This window comes from Danio rerio, chromosome 4 (assembly GCF_049306965.1).
Source record: "Danio rerio strain Tuebingen ecotype United States chromosome 4, GRCz12tu, whole genome shotgun sequence".
In the NCBI taxonomy this organism is placed as follows: Eukaryota; Metazoa; Chordata; class Actinopteri; order Cypriniformes; family Danionidae; genus Danio; species Danio rerio.
In genome coordinates, this window is record NC_133179.1 from 45,589,317 (window position 1) to 45,610,331 (window position 21,015).

The following is a 21,015-nucleotide window of genomic DNA, read 5'->3' on the forward strand; positions in this document are numbered from 1 at the left end:
CACACACACACACACAATCACACAGATGTTCAGTATTTGAAGTTGATCTAAACATTTTAAAACAACTTTGAAAAACGTTTTTAGGGTCATTATCACTAAGTGCCTTTGAGACATCACAATAAAAAAATTTATTTTAAATTTATTAAAAGTTTAAGATTTTTAATTCAACCACATAGTTGTTGTATTAGACTGTAAGAAATTAATGTTGGTCAAACTCCCGCACTTTTTACAATTAATCTACAAACAGAAAAACAGCAAACAAACCTCAAATTGTGTCAACACTGTCAAGGACAAATTCACAGTATATCTTCATTTCAGTGTGATTATTAAATGTGTATTTTCAGAAAGGTCATGTGTCCCTTTACAAACCCAACTTTATAGATTATTTAAAAAAAATCTATTTGTCATAATGAAATATTGGACAAAACATTGATTTCCAGATAACATATTCAATCGTTGCGCATTATTTTTTAAAATATAAACCCAAGATTTAGAATATTTTGTCAAACTTTCAAACAATATTAACTGGCCCTTATTGGTTAATTAAGAAACCACACAAGATGTTTTGCTGAGGTTATGAATAATTTGTTAATTTTCATAAAATTTGAACATACGCTGTCGTGTGACATTCAGCAACTGTGAGACGGCTGAAGGATTCGGATTTCTGCTTTCCAATCCGTCTCATCATGGACCACCGTTTATCCTTTTCATCATCCTGTTTTTCAGTATTTAACTGTGAATTGATTTTAACTAATGAATAAGTTAAAACTGCTTACTGTAAGAATGTTCTGTGTCCTTGTTTCTCTTTTTGCCTGTCTATTTTAACTTTGTTTTCAGGAGACACACAAACCAGGTCATAGGTCATGGAGATCTCTCTCTCTCTCTCTATCTGTTCTTATGACTGGAGGTCCAATACAGAGGAGAAGAAGACACCTGTTTCATTGTCCTGATATATTGCCTATAATTTTATAGCTGTTTGATTGATTTTTTTTTTTTTTTGTGTATAATTAATAGTAATGTAATTCCTTTTTGTGTGGAGACAGACTGTGTGTAGCCAAGATATTGTTGCAGACTGTTGATTGAACCAGCCTGATAACACAACTGAACGTACAAGAAACGTCCTTGAGTCTTTAACACAGATGGTCTTTTTGTGTCTATTGTGTTCCTGGTTTAGCTTTTTACAGGTCGGAGATCAGCTCCTAATAACTTCGGGCGACCTCACCTCTAGGCATCAGGTCGCCATCCATATCTGGAGACAGATACAATGCTTTCTTTGACGCACACATTAAGGCCATCCATATCTGGAAGTAGATACTATGTTTCTTTGACGCATGTATTTAGAATTGTCTATTTCTGTTGTAACCAATGAGAACTGTTTACCTGGATCCCACCCTTTCTGGACTTGTGTAAAGAGTATAATTGTTCGATTGTTGAGACTGTAAGCAGAGCGGCCTAGGAACTCCTTGCGAGTGTTGAAGCTGGCTTCTGCGAATGAAACTGCAAACTATCTTCAGTAAACTTAATTTATTTTTTTTTAATCTCTGACTCCGGCTCTTCTTCATCTACCAGACTGGTCATTCTTTGGGTTAAACTGTAAACTATCCCTACAACATTAATAATATAATAACATGAATACTGAAACGGTTCAGGTGTTTTAGAATGACCAAAACAACATTTCAGATGTTTATAATGTTCTCAGCCTGCTGGTTTGTGCATTCACACACATGTTCATCATCATATGATTTCTTATAACAAACCTTTTTAAACACACATACGGGAATTTGTTCAGTAAAAGTGCTTGCCTTGTTTACGTAAGTTTATCTTCTCTTATCAAATAAAAAGTTTGTCCTACTCAGTTATGCGCATGTTTTTTTATGCTTATATTTCAAAAGTTACGTGCATCATGACGTTTCCATCAACCAATTTTTTATGCTCATAGCCTACCCAAAATGGACATAGAAATAGGAGGCTGGAAATGTACGGCTAAGCGAGAAATACCGCTTCATCTTTTAAAAAGGGGAGGAGACCGACAGAAAACTCTCTTTCAGAGACAGGCTTGACTTACCCTGCTTTCTCGAATTTGACAAACCAGCCATTTTGAAACTTTACACTTTACACAACTATACACAAGGGTTAAAATACTTTACACTTATCCTTCTTTCTGAAACAGGGCCCCAATCTCATATGCTATTGTTTTGCAACTTCAGTTGCCTATTGGAGAAATGACCAGGAATAATAAATGTCAGAAAATGGTCACACTACTTGCTCTGCAAACAAGTGTGTTCATGTCTGTACAAAGAAAAATAAAATAAGAAAATATGACGTTGCAACATCAAGCAGCAATAGGCATGGGCCAGTATAAGATTCGGCTTCATGGTACTGTGATTACTGCTCTAAAATATATTATTTTAAATGTCTGGGTAAAAAACAAACACTTTTTCCTCTTTGAAAACATTTTCTTTTGAGAAACTTTTAAATTATTTTAGAGCAGTAAACATTTCAGGCTAAATCATTCAATTGAATCCTTGACTTCTGCTGTCTTCATTTGTTTCATAAACACAGATTTCTTTACAATTTAAAACAACATCTTTGGAGATCTTTTCTGCTGGAGACACTGTTGTCCTGAAAAACTTAAAACAAAATGTAAAAAAAAAAAAAAAAACTTACATATACCGATTAACGGTACAGCAGAAAATATTGGCAGTTTTAAAACCTTGACTTTGTTCAAACTGCATTATACTTTGAAAATGGTTATTGTCCCATGCCTCAGCAGCACAACACTGTTTTTAGGATCTAAAAATGTATTCTTTAAAAAAAGTCTCAAGCAAAAAGATTCTAATGGCGCCGCCTGCTGGTACATATATAGAATATAGTCAATATTCTGACGAACTTTACACTGAAATGTTTGCATATCATCAGCATGCTGTAATCCATTTCTTAAGCAGCAAAAGTCATTTTAGACTAGTTTGTTGGCCAGTTGTAGTCAGTGCAATGCTAATCGTTATTGTTCCACTATAATTTGTTTGTTTTGTCTCACGTCGTCCCACAACAACAACATATAGTTTAGATTAATGTACAATGTTTTATAATAATAATTAATTACTTTAGTCTCCATTTCATTCAGCATATTTTAAATTAAGGGCATCCACATTTCTGACATACTTTAAATCAGGGTTTCTGCAGGTTTCACCAAGTTAAATTTAAGACTTTTAAAGACATTTTTAAGACCATTATGAATGAAATTTTAGACTAAGGAATTTTTCAAATGTCCCAGATGAAAAAGATTTTTATTTGTCCTATCAAAAAATATTAAAATTTTATACATTTAATGATACAATAATAAATTAATAATAATGTTAAAATATTTTAGATATTTCTTAGCAAAAAATCTTAAATATTGCGTAAAAACAAGAGAGCTCGACTAGGATCCACACACTTTTTTCCAAAATAAACTTTCTTTAAAATAAAAAACAAATGAACAAAAGTTTTAAAAACTATAATAAACTAAATCTATGCACAACAATCTGTCCAGATCGATGTCCTCAGCAGAAAAAAACATGAAGCACTTTTAAACAAATTTAGCACGAAAATAATTAAACTATTATGATAAATAGAGTTAAAATGACCTTTTTGAATGAAAAGTTGAAAGTTTTATTGAGATGGATTGTTGGTGATTGTATGGGTTTTGGCCATATTGGGTAACAAAACATGAACAAAGGAAAATAAAGACTTGTTTAAAAAAGATTTAAGACCTACAACACAATATTTCAGTAAATGTAGGACTTTTTAAGACCTAAAATTTTAGGTTTTTGAATTTAAGACATTTTAAGACCCTGCGGGTATTAAATAGGGAATAGCCCTGGTAATTAGTTATTATAATAATGATGTAATTCTACATACTATCAGTGAGAACTAGTAACAACTACTACAAACAAGTTTAAACCCATAAAGAAGTTGATGAAAAAAGGGAATTGTGATCAATGTGACATATGCAAATGGAAAGTACTAAGCCAACACTATCTCTGTAATAGCAGATATCTTCTATGAGAATACTGTAGGTCAAATATCCTCAACTCAGTTACACTTTAATTTGTTGTTTTTATTTATTTTATATAGCGCCAGTGCTCAAGGACACTTTACAAACAGTAGGAGAACAAGAAAAGCAATAACCTTAAGAAGGTAGAGAAAATGGGAGACTAATAATACATAAAATAATGACAAAAGACATGAGAACAAGTGACAATTGAAACTCATTCCTGTCTTTCAATGAGTGCTTATGTACATTTAGGAGAACTAGGCAGCAAACTCAGGGCTGCAAGATGGATTTAATTTAGTATTCTTATTATTAAAATATCTAAATGAGAATCAAATGACTGAGTTGGTCTCTGAGAATGAAAACCAACCTGTTTGTTCCTGCAGATCTTCCTGTTTGACTGTGAATGTTTCTTCAATCTTCACATCTTCACTCTCCTCTTTAATAAACGCCATCTTTATAACAGTGTGGAGATCAGTCGCTTCAGCAGGAGTTTTTCTCTGTGTTTGGACACTTTATTCTGTTTAAAATTAACAAAACAATAAAAATGTCCTGTTTAAAATAAATAAAACAATGAACAGAATCAAAATAACTTCTCTTCAACATTTGCTTCAGCAGTTTCTTTATATGAGAGTCATTAACAAACAGAAACCAGGTAAGTCTGAGCAAGAAACAATAGCCACAAATGAGTTGATTAAGTACTCTATTTTCTAGTATTTAGGGAGCCGCTCAGTTCGGAGACCTTGTTAGGCGGTAGTCTTTGCGCTAGCCAGTCAACTGTTGTAGGCCATGGACTATCTCCTTTGAGTGGCCAGACACGGTGGTACATTCATTAAGGATGTCATCAACGTAGATGAGGTTGCCTCTAACATAAGCATCGGCATATGCTTTGTTCAGGAGGGTGTTGCTTTCGGCTGGTGAGTTGGCCTAGCCGACGGGGCACCTCATGATCGTTTAGTGTCTGTTGTTCAAGGTGAAAGCTAGCTTATGCTGGTCATTTGGATGCACAGGTATTGTCCCGAAGGCGGGGACCACATCAAGCGTTGAGTAGATGGTTGGTCCTTGAGTTCTGGGCACTTCCTGTTCCAGTGGTGTCATTGGCCCTCGTGACAATGGCATTTGCTGATTTAGCTTTCTATAGTCAGGCACCCTTCGACCCTGGGCTTGAGGACGGGCCAGATGGGTACCGAGCAGGTTTTGTTGCGTAGCCCGATGTCCTTTTTCCAGCATGGAGTTGGATATTTCCATGTGAAGGTCAGTGGGACTTGCAGTCTAAAGAGTCTTTAGTGAGGGCACCGTGGTAGTTAAACAGGATGTGCTGACGTTTGTCGGTTGGCCTCATCCTGCGTGGCCTCAGCATGTCTGTTCTGTTGAGGAAAGTGCCCTGTCTTCATCCATGTTAGTGATGGGGTGACGAGTGGCTGGGCACACGGCAAGGAGTTAGTCCTCGGTGAGCTCACTTCTGTCCACCTGTTCTTGGTTTATTGGTAAGACAGACGTGAGTGTGACGAGCTTAAATGGAACAGTATAGTCTGTGTTTTCTAAGCTCCCCTCTGGTGTCGTTGCATGTAGGGTGAGGCCACTAATTGGCCCAAGAGTTCAAAGTCATGGAACTCGTAGCTACCCAATCGTCCCAGTAGGTAGTCTTTGGGGATTTTTATGTCAGTTGCCATGCAGCTATTACACAAGACATATACTGTTCATGAGGACAGTTCAATTTAGGGTATGGCTTCCAGGTTGAGGCCCAGTTTTATGCCCCTTCTGTTGTTGGTTGGAAGAAAACCCAATGTATGGTTTAGAGTTCGGCCTTTCGTATGGAGAGCCATATAGAGCACCTGTTTGTATAGGCTGGCACCACAGAGTCTTGTTTGCTGATGACGGAGCAGACCTCTGGCATGGTCTGGCCTGAGTGGGGCTTTTGAGGGTGACAGCCATTGTTGTTGGCTGTGAGAAGTGTGGGTGCCTATCACCAGTCGTTAAAGGTGTCTATATATATGCCTGAAGATGTATCAGGCTATTAGCTCTGATGTAACGTCGTGCGGCGGGGCCGTGAGAGATAGGACGGGATGGGTCAACCATCCGCCATTCCGATTCAAGTTCAATGTGCAAATGCTGTTGGCAGTTGTCATGTGTGAGAGTTCAGCATTTGGACAGTAGTGTGTATGCTTGTGAGTTGAACACAGGTCTGGGGGTGTGTTCAGGCGGAGTGTCGCACCGTGCGAGGCTGATGGCTGCTGGGTTGTCTGCTCACAGTGCAAGTACAATGTCATTCACAGTCCGGTTATTCAACATTAAGCCCTTTGAGGCCTGGGGAAGCAAGCGTTGGGGTTGCTAGCTGGTTTGAAGGCTGCAGAGTAGCGACCTTGACCCCGTCTATGTTGTTGAGTTTGGGTTCTCGCGGGTTCCAGCAGTTTCCCGCGACCTCTGTGACCTGACAGTCTGTTGGGGTTGACCTGACGGCTGTGAGAGTTCTCGCACTTGGGCCCAGATTTTAAAGGGGTTCAAAGTTCGAAAGAGGTTCACACGTACGCAGCGGATTTTTACCATTCAGCAGCAGGTATGTGCCCATTGGCGACGGGTACACGGGGTGCACTGCAGTCATGGGGACAGTCGTTACTTGAATGGGAGCGATGTATGTGAGTTGAACCTCAGGTCTGGCTGTATGATTTGCACCATCAGCCTGCCTGGTTGGCATTTAAGTGTTCGTTTTAGTCTCTGAGCTCTTGCTTTGAGTTACTCAAACAGGAAAGATGACATTAATGTGAGGTCTGCTCCCGTGCTGACGCGCGTTTTTCATCTTTCTTTCATCTCCACGGTTACAGCCAAGTAGCGCGTTGTTGCCACGCCATTTTGTTCAGGTTCCCCAAGAGTTGAAGTGCAGGGGCCTGAGCAGTTGTTTGCACGCAGGTGTGGCTGGTTGGTGAGCTGTGGCTCGGGAGGTAAACAGACAACCAGACCAGTGTTTCCTGGTACCTGAGGTTTCAAGCATGGTGGCACTGGCTGCTTCTTGGGGGAAGCGTGATGCTGCAGTTAGATACACAGTCTTTAGCTTGTGTTGGACTCGCAGTACTCTGCGGGGATGGAGCAGAAAGCAGGTGTTCAGGGGGGGTAAATGGTTTTGGACCCCCCTCTAGTCATAAGGAGTCTGGCTTGACTTCCTGTAGGGCCCCTTCAAGCTTTTTAGCAGTTCTGCTGCTCATGACGCCACCGTGCCGTTGTTTGGTGTCAGGTTTTCACCTTTGGCTTTCTCTGGCGTGTAACTAGCTGGATGCTGGTTGCTTGAGCTCCTAGCTACTGCAGGTTGTTCATTCCTTGGTTGCTGTTAGGCTCCTTTTGGGCTGCTTGTGGTGAGTGGCTTGTCCCAGTGTGTCTCTGAGCATCCTGTCTGGTGTTGGGACATGCGCCTTCCTGGCGGTGCTGTCCTCTGCTGGCGGAGAAAGGCTTTAACTCACTGTTTGGAAGTCTTGCGGCTGGGAAACAGTAACATGCCTTTTAAAGTCAGCTCCGGATGAGATTCTGAGACAGGGTAGCTCGTAGGTGTTTGATAGTCTTTCAAAGCAGTCTTTGTTTTGAACAGATTTTATGAGCTAAACTCTGCCGCTGTTGGGTGGTCAGGGCGTGGGGGCAGGGCATTGCCCGTGTGCGGACTCACCACAGAAAGCAGGCTTTTGAGAGAGAGAGGATCTGGAAGGTGAACTCCTCCTCCGTCCGTGGCTCATTTCCTGTCTCGAAGTAGGGTTGGTGTAGGCGACTGCAGTATGCTTCTGAGGTCTCGTGGCTGTTCTAAGACCCATGGCGACAATCAGTCCTTACTCTGACACGGGGTCAGGTAAAACACTCTAGTAAGAGCTCTTGCATCGGCTCGTAATCTGCTTTGATGGCACGGCGTTGTTGATTCAGGAAACTTCTTGCCTCACGGCTCAAAGTAATTCTTAGCAGATACAGTTTGTCACAGAGAGTGGTACTTGGCCTCTGTGTAAAAGTGTAAAAGTCAATGTCTTAGATTTAGGGGTGCATGTCGTCGCCTCCAGCAGGGTTTGGGGTGAAAGTTGGCATTTCCCTGCCCAGCTGGTTCAAGTCTTTGGCTGACAGATGGTGTCTGTCATGGGGGACCTCTTTGGAGGGAGTCCTGGCCCTGTGTTGCTGACGGGCGTTGCTGGAGTGCTGGCTGGCGGGGCAGTATGAGTTGGATTCACCCCCCTCTGCTGGTCTATCCAGTCTTGGCTTTTGGGGCTGACTGTGGCACTTCCCCTTTCAGGTAGTCACATGGGTTGTAGGAATGTGACAGTTCTGGGTGAACTCTGTCAAGTTCATGCATAAGGTCTTTTGGTTGGGTTCCGTGTTGGAATTGTGCTCGGGCCCTCAGCCGTTGACTTTAGAGGCTTTGACCCGAGCTTCACTGTCTTTAGTTCTGCTCTTTACAATAGTGTTTCAGCTTGTAGCTTTACACTCAGTTCATCTTTGGCTTTCTCCTCTCGTCGCTCCTTGTGTGCGTTGTCCGCTTGTAGCTCCATCGGGGCGCGTGTAGTCAGTCCATTTGCTCCAGAAGTTCGGCGTCCTTTTCCCTCGTCGTCTTGCAGGCGTCCTGGGCTCGATGCTCCAGCTGGTTGAGACCCTTTCCTATGGGTCTGGCCGGTGCAAGGGTGAGGTGTGTCAGGGCCCTGGAGAGTTGAGTCTGGGCTTGGCTGTCATGGCTCCGGGCTAGGTCGTTCGCCCTCAGCGGATTAATGCAGACGTCCAGCTGTTCTCTGCTTGGCCGCTGCAGCTCCATGTTGTCGTTGGGCAGGAGGTTGTGGGTTAAGCACTTAACCAGGCCTCCAGTTGGTCCCAGTGAGCAGCGGGCTGGGCGCACTTGACATGCTGGTCTGTTGGGTGAGACAGAGATCACAAGGGAGAGAGAGAGAGAGACCCACATGGCCAAATCGAGTGGATGTTAGCATTGTGCTATATTATTAGTCTGACAGGGTTGTCAGCTAGGGGGTATGTGCCGGCTAGACGTTGGTCCTTCTAAGGATCCACTGGGGGCCGGACAATTCGGATGTCGAATTTGGGTGCCTAGATAACAGTTGATATCTACGTACTGGCCTCAAGGCTTTTAGTCATGCGCCAGGCTGTGCAAATTGTCAATCAATTATTTAAATCACCCTGGTGGTTCTCAATACCGTGGTCTCTGAGCAGGTCAAAGTAAATAAAAATAATTAAGTAAATAAAAATAACAGTAACCCCAAAAAAACAAAAATGAATAATAGTAACGATAAGTTAGAAAAAAGGCACCTCGCTCGGATGAACGAGTGTACAGGGAAAGAAAAATGAAAGAAAATACTAATATGGATATCAGTAAATATGAATAAAAATAAAACTGAAAGACAGACAAGGATGAGAAACGAGGGAGAGAGAGAGAGAAAGAGAGAGAATAGCAAAACCTATGGGCATGTCTAAAATGTTCGTTTTATAGTCCTGTAGTGGGCTAGGTTTAGACTAGGTTTTAGCTATTTACACTTGGTGGTGAGTGAAAGGCAATCAGATGAAGGTCGCAAGAGCGTGCTATCTGACTAGACTTTCCCCAACTCCTACTGCAGTCGCTATCAGATCACTTGCCTATAATGTAACTCGGTTGTGAACTCACACAGCGTAGGCTTTTAGCACAATACGTAGCACTCAAGGAAGTCACTGACCGCCTGGCATGATTCAAAATTGGGTTTTGCCTGATGATTCCGGTGCCGCTCTAGGCCTGTAGAATGAGGTGGCCAATCTCACTCAGGCGGGCACGTGTGTAGAATCATGACAGGGTAATTAACCAAGATTGATCGTATGCCAGTTGACACGGACGGTGCTTCTTGGAGTACGATTGCTGATGCCACTGTGATCCACTCAAGCCGGAGTGACAAAATGCCAAGGTATCTAACGCATCCTTCAGCAGGGGTCAGTTATGTCAGACAGATGAACCCAATCTTTTGATCTGCAACCTGAATAACCTGTACGCTTAACCACACAAGCACAGAGGACTCGGGTCCGGATACGGGCAGTACTATGGATCTACTATTCTGGGCGAGCCAGTTGGAGTAGGAATCTTAGTATGCTGTAGTATCTGATGGATAGAGAAGGTTATCACCCTGTGATGGAGAGAGGCTAAAGGAAAATTAAATCGGCATAAAAGAATCTAAAAGAATAATCATAATAATCCCCTATAGGTAAAAGCAGTACAGGACGGCTTAGAAAAAGTAGAAAGAGTGCCTTAGTATTCAGGGGCATCTACAAACATTAATGGGTTAGCCCAACATGTTTTGATCAGATGTGGGATCTATAGATTGATAGCTCTGAATTTAGCTTCAGACTAATACTTGCCCTAATATAGTTATACTTTCCCTATAACCTAAGAGGTGAGGGAATAAATAAGGCATGAGGAAAAGATGGAATGATATCAAAAGGGAAGAAAAATTATGCCTATTAATGATAATAATAGAGAGATTAAAGGCTATTCCCCAAATAGCAAAACCAACAAAATTAAAATTAAACATGACCTAAGTGTAGAATAGATTATTGGGAACTTGATTAAAAATCAAGTAATAACAAAATAAACTGGACCACGGTATTAAAATGAAAAAGACAGAAGGCAGAAAATTAATAAAAAAATTGAAAGTAACAAAATAATTCATAATACCAAAAGAAATAAAAACAGACCAATAATCTATACTCAGGTAACTAAACTATTGTTTGGATAAAATGATAACAGGGAAAATAAAATGCTTAATCGAAATTAAAACAAATTAACTCTAAACTGTTTGACCATTTCAGACCACTTGAGACACAATGGTGGGCGGAACTGATGTGAGGAGAGCAGAAGGAGACAGGGGGAGATGTTTCCGAGTTGCACTTCACATTCGGTTAGCCTTGTGCTAAAGTTTGTTAGTTACAAAATGTGAAGGGTTTGTTTGCTTAAGCATTAACGTTAGCTGGCGTTAGCCGCTAGCAAGTTGTTACGAGTTACGCTTTGCATCCGGTTAGCCTTGTGCTAACAGTTTGGTAATATTAAGACGCGAAGGGTTAGTTTACTTTAAGGCTAGTCGTTAGAAGCTAGCGAGTGGTTTTGCCCTGTGAAGTAAACCGCGTCACCAACTCTGCCTCCTGAAAGGCGGATCTTATGCTTTGGGGTGGTGACTCCGTCATTCACGCATGCGTGCGCGCGCACGAGTTACGTGGACGAGGAGTCAATGAGCGCTCGAAGAGCCGATTTATGAATGGGAGGAGTTCTCATTCATAACTTGGTATGCGGCTGACTTCCCGAAGGCAAAGCGCGAACCACTAAGATTCGCACAAGCGGTCATTATATATCATGTTGCCGTAACATTGATAATAATATTCGACCATTACAATTAGACAAACAAACATAAAATGCGAGACGTCTCTCGAGGCGGTGCACGTTTGTACACAGATTTGGTCCGGACGAACATAACTGAAATATGGGAATTCACATCCATATCAGATTTTGGTACCATTTAAAAACACGCTTATGGTTCTGAGAATTCCTTTCGTCAGAAAGCGGTTAACAGGCAAGCTTGCAGCTCCCGAAATACATTAATTTAGAACCGTCCAGCAGTTCTGAAATTAATTTTGCACGGCGGCGAAGCAAAGAGGTTAAACGTTAGGCAGCTAATCTAACAGTTTGAAACCACGGGAGAAAATAGTCTAGAGGTTTTCTAGCTATAAAGGCCTTTTAAACGGACAGGTTTGGGGTTTCCCAACTGTCTTACAAGCGCTGAGAGAGGTGTCTTTTCCTCCGACAGGCACACTAATATATTTAAATGATTTGCAGAACGTGCGTCTCAGCAAAATCGATTTAAAATATATATGAACTGCAGTTTAAATTGTTACACTCTACACGGGCAGCTCTCTGCTGTGTTTAGTGAACAGAATGGCTGGAGCAGGATTTTCGTCCTCCCAGTTTTGAAGGAAAGGAAATGCTTCTCGTGGTCCTTTTTTTTCTCTATATCGCGCTTAATAAATCACAATGAATTGGAAAGTTTGTTCCACAGAAAAATGTTTGGAAAACTGCCCGCATTCTCTCCACCAATATATGTAACATGAAATTAGCTCATTTTATGAATATTAATAATCAACAATAACGGTTTATTCTTAATTATTAATATTCCGGCTTAAGCTTCAGTCAGTTTGGTCAAACAAACATATGATTGTAAATGATCATGCTCGCGCGACCGAGCGGATTCCCAGATTATGAATATTAATTATCAACAATAACGAATTATTATTAATCATTAATATTCCGGATCAATTTATTGTCAATTTGACCAAACGAACACAAGCAGAGCCGCCGCTCTTCCGAGCGGACACTGTAATCTATTAATTTAGAAAAAGGGAATTTAATTGCTACTTCTTGTGAAGTAGATTAATCATTCAAAAGTTTTAAACAACTTATAATAGCTAGGCAGGGGAATCTGTATTTCAGTGACATTTTCTCGTGAGGCAAACAATACAATTCATTTGATTATAATGAAATTTATTGACTAGTCAGACGTAACGAACAAACAAACGCACAAACATACATTAAACACAAAACAAAGGTAAACCACGTGGAGATATCGGGTCTATAGAACGTGTAACAGCAAAGAGAAATAGTAAAGCTAGAAAATATAGATTTCAGATTAAAGAGTGACAAAACTTTCAGTTCCACACGCACCATTAAGGACCACCAAGGTTATATAAAAAAAACACCTTTTTGATAAAAGGGGCACAGCTTAATCGTATAACTAAAATCACCTGGTTTTTCATGTCTGGAGGTCTCTTTTATGCGTTTCTCTTCCGTCGTGATGAAAACTACTCTTGATGTCCTTTGATGGGTGGAGTTTGTAATGCAGTTCGGACAAACACGATCGCAAACTTTAAACTGAATTTACTTTGCCGGAAAATAAAGAAAACGTGGCGGGAAAAAGTCCATGCGGCTTAGGAAGCCACGTGTGGCCCGAAGGCCACCGTCAATGATGTTCTTCTTTTGGGACGTTCTCTTTCTGCCCAGATGTTTGGGAGGGCAGAATGAGTTATACCTGCGGGTCACGTGACGACCCGTTCAGCATTCTGACCAATGATTTCAGGGGAAAGTTTGCGCGCGAACCTTCCTTTGTCTCTGGGCTGCGCGTATGCAAATTTGAGCGTCCGCCTAAAGCATGCGGACAGGCATTTAATACAGGGCTTTAAAGAATAAAGCAATGCGAGTTATGGTCTCGATCTATGCATCATGCGTTGTAAAATGTCGAGGGCATTCTATTGACACCAAACACTCTACAAGTCCATCACATTAAAGGTACATTAACATAGTTCCCATATCCTTACATCATTGATGCTTTTAAAAAGGCCTGAAAGTACGAATGTGTATAGTCTATATCAGGGATTGTACACATTACAAAAGTTAAATGAAATTAAACAAGAGATTTGGGTTCTAAATGTCTTTGTTTAATTTTGAGGAATGTCTTGTCTGTGAGCAGAACGTTGGCTAAAGAGGGTTTTTTTTCTTTCTTATCTTATCTGTCATGTTCTTTTGAAGTAGGCAGAGAGTGGTTCTGTAAAGTCTCCCATGACTTGTTAACATGTCACCACGGATTACTAAGCCAGACTTTTCGTCGCCAAGTGATTTTATTGTCCTGGCGATTCACCCAGAGTGTTTTCTGGAATGTTAAATGGAATGTTTATTTCCAGAATGCAGGTTACAATATGTTACAAGAGCTAGACACCGTTTTCAGTAATACCTTCCCTACCCGTGACAATCTTCTGCTAAATCCTGATTTCATCTTGTAACGCTGGACAGAATGTGGCCCTGGATATATGCCCAGTGCACGTGTTAGCAGTTGCAAGGCAGCAAAATGCCTAATTCGATTCTGGGTGGGCTTGAACCACCAACCTTTCAGTTAACAGCAGAACGCGCTAACCTATTGCGCCACAGAGACTTAGGGAAAGGTCACCTACAGTGGTAGAAAGCCGGAAATTTTTTTCAAAAGGTCTGCCATATGAAACCTAATGTAAGTTTGCTGAGAGAGAGAGAAGTAACAGAAACGCCCAACGTGGGGCTCGAACCCTCGACCGTAGGATTAAGGGTCTCATGCTCTACTGACTGAACTAGACGAGCTGATGAGGAGCCCTTTCAAGAGCTAGACACCGTTTACAGTAATACCTTCCCTACCCGTGACAATCTTCTGCTAAATCCTGATTTCATCTTGTAACACTGGACAGAATGTGGCCCTGGATATATGCCCAGTGCACGTGTTAGCAGTTGCAAGGCAGCAAAATGCCTAATTCGTCCCTGGGTGGGCTTGAACCACCACCCTTTCAGTTAACAGCCGAATGCGCTAACCGATTGCGCCACAGAGACTTAGTAAGAGATCACTTACAGTGGTAGAAAGGCGTAACTTTGTTTCAAAAGGTCTGCTATATAAACCCTAATGAAAGTTTGCTGAGAGAGAGAGAGAGGCAACAGAAACACGTAACATGGGGCTCGAACCCACAACCCTGAGATTAAGGGTCTCGTGCTCTACCGACTGAACTAGACAAGCTGATGAGGAGTCCTTTCAAGAGCTAGACACCGTTTACAGTAATACCTTCCCTACACGTGACAATCTTCTGCTAAATTCTGATTTCATCTTGTAACGCTGGACAGAATGTGGCCCTGGATATATGCCCAGTGCACGTGTTAGCAGTTGCAAGGCAGCAAAATGCCTAATTCGTCCCTAGGTGGGCTTGAACCACCAAGCTTTCAGTTAACAGCAGAACGCGCTAACCTATTGCGCCACAGAGACTTAGGGAAAGGTCACCTACAGTGGTAGAAAGGCGGAACTTTGTTTCAAAAGGTCTGCTATATGAACCCTAATAAAAGTTTGCTGAGAGAGAGAGAGGCAACAGAAACACGTAACATGGGGCTCGAACCCACAACCCTGAGATTAAGGGTCTCGTGCTCTACCGACTGAACTAGACAAGCTGATGAGGAGTCCTTTCAAGAGCTAGACACCGTTTACAGTAATACCTTCCCTACCCGTGACAATCTTCTGCTAAATCCTGATTTTATCTTGTAACACTGGACAGAATGTGGCCCAGGATATATGCCCAGTGCACGTGTTAGCAGTTGCAAGGCAGCAAAATGCCTAATTCGTCCCTGGGTGGGGTTGAATCACCAACCTTTTAGTTAACAGCCGAACGCGCTAACCGATTGTGCCACAGAGACTTAGTAAGAGGAAACTTACAATGGTAGAAAGGCGGAACTTTGTTTCAAAAGGTCTGCTATATAAACCCTAATGAAAGTTTGCTGAGAGAGAGAGAGAGAGGCAACAGAAACACGCAACGTGGGGCTCGAACCCATGACCCTGAGATTAAGGGTCTCATGCTCTACTGACTGAACTGGACGAGCTGATGAGGAGTCCTTTCAAGAGCTAGACACCGTTTTCAGTAATACCTTCCCTACCCGTGACAATCTTCTGCTAAATCCTGATTTCATCTTGTAACGCTGGACAGAATGTGGCCCAGGATCTATGCCCAGTGCACGTGTTAGCAGTTGCAAGGCAGCAAAATGCCTAATTCGATTGTGGGTGGGCTTGAACCACCAACCTTTCAGTTAACTGCAGAACGCGCTAACCTATTGCGCCACAGTTATTTTCGATAAGGTTGACATTAAAGCGTGCGAGTAAAACACCTTCCACAGAAGCACCGGCCTCTTTCAAACGCCAGAGCATTTGAACGACAAGGATGGGATTCGATGGACTCTTCCACCTCGTCATGTATGTACTCACTTTCATGATGGGGCCTGGACTATGGCATATATGTTTGTATTTTCAGCTATTTTCGATAAAGATGACATCAAATGTTGCAACAACATCCTTTAAAACGCTAAAATAATGAGAATAAACGAAATTCTAAAGAAACACCATGAACTCTCGAATGCCGAATCAAATGAGCACGAGGATGGGTTTCAAACCCACTCATGCAGTGCATAATGGACTAGCAGTCCATCGCATTAACCACAAGGCCAACACGTCATGTTTTTTCCTTTTTCTCTAGTGGAGGCCGGACTTTGGCACATAATTGTATATGTATGTTTCAGCAACTATTTTCGGTAAGATGACTTTCAGTTTTGCCGTATGAATGAAAGATCAAATGAACGACAAAAATGGGATTCGATGGACTCGGCCACCCCGTCATGTATGTACTCACTTTCATGATGGGGGCTGGACTATGGCATATGTTTGTATTTGCAGCTATTTTCGATAAAGTTGACATAAAATTTTGCAACAACATCCTTCAAAACGCTAAAAGAGTGAGAACTTCTACAGAAAGACCATGATCTCTTGAATGCCATAACATATGAGCGACGAGGATGGGATTCGAACCCACGCGTGCAGAGCACAATGGATTAGCAGTCCATCGCCTTAACCACTCGGCCACCTCGTCATGTATTTTCCGACTTCTCTGGTGGAGGCCGGACTGTGGCACATAATTGTAAATGTATGTTTCTGCAACTATTTTCGGTAAGATGACTTTCAGTTTTGCTGTATGAACGACAGAGCAAATGAACGACAAAAATGGGATTCGATGGACTCAGCCACCCCGTCATGTATGTACTCACTTGCCTGTTGGGGGCTGGACTATGGCATTTCTGTATGTATTTGCTGCCATTTTCGGTAAAGATGACGTTAAATTTTGCAACAACATCCTTCAAAACGATAAGAGTTGCGAGTAAAACACCTTCCACAGAAGCACCGGCCTCTTTCAAACGCCAGAGCTTTTGAACGACAAGGATGGGATTCGATGGACTCTTCCACCTCGTCATGTATGTACTCACTTTCATGATGGGGGCTGGACTATGGCATATATGTTTGTATTTGCAGCTCTTTTTTTATAAAGATGACATTAAATTTTGCAACAACATCCTTCAAACCGCTAAGAGAGTGATAGTAAAACAACTTCTACAGAAACACCATTCTATCAAATGCCAGAACATGTTAGCAACGAGTATGGGATTCAGACACACGTGTGCAAAGCACAATGGACTAGCAGTCCATCGCCTTAACTACTCTGCCAACTCGTCTCGTATACACCTTTTTCTCTGGTAGGGGCCGGACTGTGGCACATATTTGTAAATGTATGTTTGTGCAACTATTTTCGGTAAGATGACTTTCAGTTTTGCCATTTGAACGACAAGAATGGGATTCGATGGACTCGGCCACCTCGTCATGTATATACTCCCTTTCCTGATGGGGGCTGGACTATAGCATTTCTGTATGTATTTGCAGCTCTTTTCGGTAAAGATGACATGAATTTTTGCAACAACATTCTTTAAAACGATAAGAGCATGCGAGTAAAACACCTTTCACAAAAGCACCGGCCTCTTTCAAACGCCAAAGCATTTGAACGACAAGGATGGGATTCGATGGACTTGGCCACTTCGTAATAAAATTTTCCAACAACATCCTTCAAAACGCTAAAAGAGTGAGAGTAAAACAAGTTCCACAGAAGCACCAGTCTCTCTCGAATGCCAGGACATATTAGCGACGAGGATGGGATTTAAAGAGCACAATGGATTAGCAATGCCAGCTGCTGAAGGATTGTCCATCAATATTTCACAAATGTTGAAGATGAGAGCCAATCGGAGCGATTCAGTCCAACATTGTAGCCAATCACGTTGCAGCATCTCAATATTTGCAGCCAATCGCGGACCGTAATTCTCAACATTTTCAACATTTGACCAATCAGAGTCATGGCAATGGTAAAGCAGGGGAAGGAACCGTTCCAAGAATCACCGCTAGGTGTGCAGTCAAACAGGTTAGTCAGATGTCAATCAATTTTCCGAACTAAGCCGAAGGTACACGAAGGAATAACAGGGTCATCTGGAGGCGGGTCAGAGGTCAAAAAAGTTCCTTGACCTTCAGTGATTTTCGACAAACAGCATCATTCGACAGAGCACAGCATCGTTTTGTTTAAAGTTCAGGACTTTTTTTCTGATAGTGATTTCTTAAAAAAGATAAGAAAATCTACATAATTGCACGTATTAATGTTTTAGTGTGTTGTAATTCAAATTTGGATACTTTAATCTAAAACCGTTTAATTTATAGGAGAAAAAATGTCTGAAAAATTCCACAAAGCCATGTCAGACGCTGCCTGGATTTCACGTCTGAAAAAGTTTGCCAGCACAGGAGTTTGGCCATCAGATGAGGGCAACAGGAACAGGCCAGCTCCTCAATAAAAAAAGTGGCTTGAGATTTATCAAAGGGTGTTTATTTCGTTTACATGATATAACGTTTGTTGAAATTTGCTTAACTTGTTAGGCTTCAGTACATTCAGTACAGTATCTATGTAAAACATGTCATACTTATTTTTAAATAATAATGTGTTTTAAAATGCATGTATTTTGAGATTTACGTCGAATAATTTACTATAGTTTGACCGTTTATGAGAGAGATTTTAAAAGGTGGGGGAATGGATTATGAATGTACAATACAATATTTGGTTTTAAAGCCTGAAATGTTCCTGTCCAGTTCCTCTTATTTTTTTTTCTTATAGAGGTAAAGTTGGTTTTATATTTGGATATTCAGACATTCTCCTTAATAATATCATTTCAGAAAAAAATTCTTTGCAAATTCTAAATAGGAAAATCATATTAGCAGACAATGATTAATGATTATCAAAGTACAGCATTGTTCACAGTGAATTAGATAAGTGTTGATATTGTTTTCAAATCATACTTGCATGCTAATTCCGATCGAATATTCAAAGTAATATGGTAAACAATATAGAGACTTCTAAATGAACGAATGTGCGAATATAAAACCAACTTTACCTCTATCTTTTTCTTTTTGTTTTTTGGAGATACAAACTGTACAATTACATATTAGATCAATATTACACACATTCTAGAAACAGTGTTAAATTAATTTACAGAGCTACTTTGTGCTTTATTAAAGGAGTCATTGAGTTAAAATTATTTATTCTATTTTTCATGATTTTTTTCAGATTGAGAAATGCCCATTGCAGTCTCGTGGACAGAGGACCTTGCACTCAAAAAAAATTATATGTTGGCTTTAACTTTTTTATGTCAACAGGTTCCACGTAACCGAGTTAAGTTACCTTAAAGAAAGAATATTCATTTGAGTGAACTTAAGTTAGTTACATAAAGGTAAGGTAATGTTGTTTAGGTCAATCAACACAACATTTATAATTAACTTAAATTTATTTACACTGCTAAAAAAATCCTTTAAATTTACTGAAAAATACCAGCAGTGGTTGCCAGGAATTTTCTGTAAAAATACGGAAGTTTTTTATAACTGTTTTAATTTACAGAAAATAACCATATTTCATCAACTGATACAATGCTTAGTTTCCAAAAACCTAGTTTAGCTCACAAAAACGTAGTCATTCAATGCACTAATGTGTTCATGTATGTATAATTAGCAAACAGATTTTCCCTGTATTTGTAACTACACAGTTACTTTTAAACAAAAGAAGATGCAGCACAACATCAGCTATCCTTAGTTTATATTGGACTTGCACACAGATGCTACTATCCTCCACAACGGTGCACCATAATAGTTTAATTTATTCTATTTCACTTGTTGGTTTCTAAATTTATTCAACATTTTATTTAATTTGTTAATTTTTGTATTTTTTTCTGTTAATATTTCACATTTAATTTTTTAGATTTTTTATGCCATGTTCATTACTGTTTTGTTGACCATTGTTAAATAAATATTGCATTTATAAATGACTGGTCCTTGACTGTAAAGTCCCCTTTGTGTCGGTTTCTGTTTGTATTTAACATTTTATTTACATTGTTTATTTATATTGTTAATACTGTATTATTAATAACTAATTTATTGTTTTTACATTTTCTACTCTATATTCATTACTGTTCTGTTGACAATTGTTAGATAAATAATGCATTTATAAATAACTGACTACTCCCTGACTTTTAATTCTATACACTGTAGCTCTATGACATTTCTATAGATCATTTGTACATTAAAATACAGAACAATAATAACCATAAGCATAAGAGTGTGTGTGTGTGTGCGTGCGTGCACGTGCATGTGTGTGTGAGAAAGAGAGTGTGTGTGAGAGAGATCTTATGTGCATGTGTGTGTGTGTGTGTGACATATGCGTGCGTGCCTGTGTGTGAGTGTGTGTGCATGTGTGAAAGAGAGAGCGCGTGTGTGTGTGAAAGAGAGAGAGCATGTGTGTGTGTGTGTTTTCCAGAGATGGGTTGCGGCTGGAAGGGCATCTGCTGTGTAAAAACTTGCTGGATAAGTTGGCGGTTCATCCCGTTGTGGCAACCTAGGACTCTTGGTCCTCCATAATCATCACACTGAAGACTAATCATGCGTACAATTCAGGCTTAAATGTGAATAATTATATTTTAAACATTTAATAAAATAACAGTGATTTAAAAATGCAATAACATTTTAGTGAGCAGAATAAGCTTATTATAAAGTATTCCAAACTTTTTACTGTGGCTGTATATTATAGTTATTACTACTATTTGTTGTGCAACATTTTTTTTTTTTTACATGGGTGGAAACCTTTGTTGAACCCATCTGTTTCTGATGTTTGCTGGGGAGCGGTTCTGAATGTCTGGCAACTGTGCAGAGCTAAAAAAAAAAAAAAAAGATCACTGTATTAAGTAGCTTGAGGGGACATGTGGTACATTGTCCAGTGGCTCCCAGTGCTTCAGCATCTCTGTACATGTTTCAGGTGGAGCTGGTGGTACTGCTGGTGCTGGTTGTGGCCAAATCATGGTGGGAACTATAGTTAAAATTCAGTGGCATCTGAGGTAACAGGTGGATATTCTATTGATGGAGCAGGTGGAGGAAGTGGCTTTGGTGCTGGTCCAGATTCCTCGTCATCTCATCAAAATTTAACGGAAACTTGTTCAAATAGATTATAATCGCATTTGACTTTTTTTTCACTTGAAATGACAATCTTTTTGCTAAATAATT

General features: G+C 40.5%; 1 protein-coding gene and 2 non-coding genes across 3 annotated transcripts in view; all 3 read right to left on the reverse strand.

Annotated features, from left to right (window-relative positions):
• The window catches only part of znf1046 (zinc finger protein 1046), a 659,651-nt gene that overhangs the window by 624,890 nt on the left and 13,746 nt on the right, over positions 1-21,015 (reverse strand). The window contains exon 2 of the mRNA XM_073947652.1: positions 4,404-4,553. Coding sequence (XP_073803753.1) covers positions 4,404-4,488 — 85 coding nt within the window. The 5' untranslated portion in view covers positions 4,489-4,553. The remainder of the gene's footprint in view (positions 1-4,403; positions 4,554-21,015) is intronic.
• On the reverse strand, positions 14,338-14,411 carry trnan-guu (transfer RNA asparagine (anticodon GUU)). Its single transcript has one exon. It is a non-coding gene; the product is annotated as a tRNA-Asn (tRNA).
• On the reverse strand, positions 16,396-16,477 carry trnas-gcu (transfer RNA serine (anticodon GCU)). Its single transcript has one exon. It is a non-coding gene; the product is annotated as a tRNA-Ser (tRNA).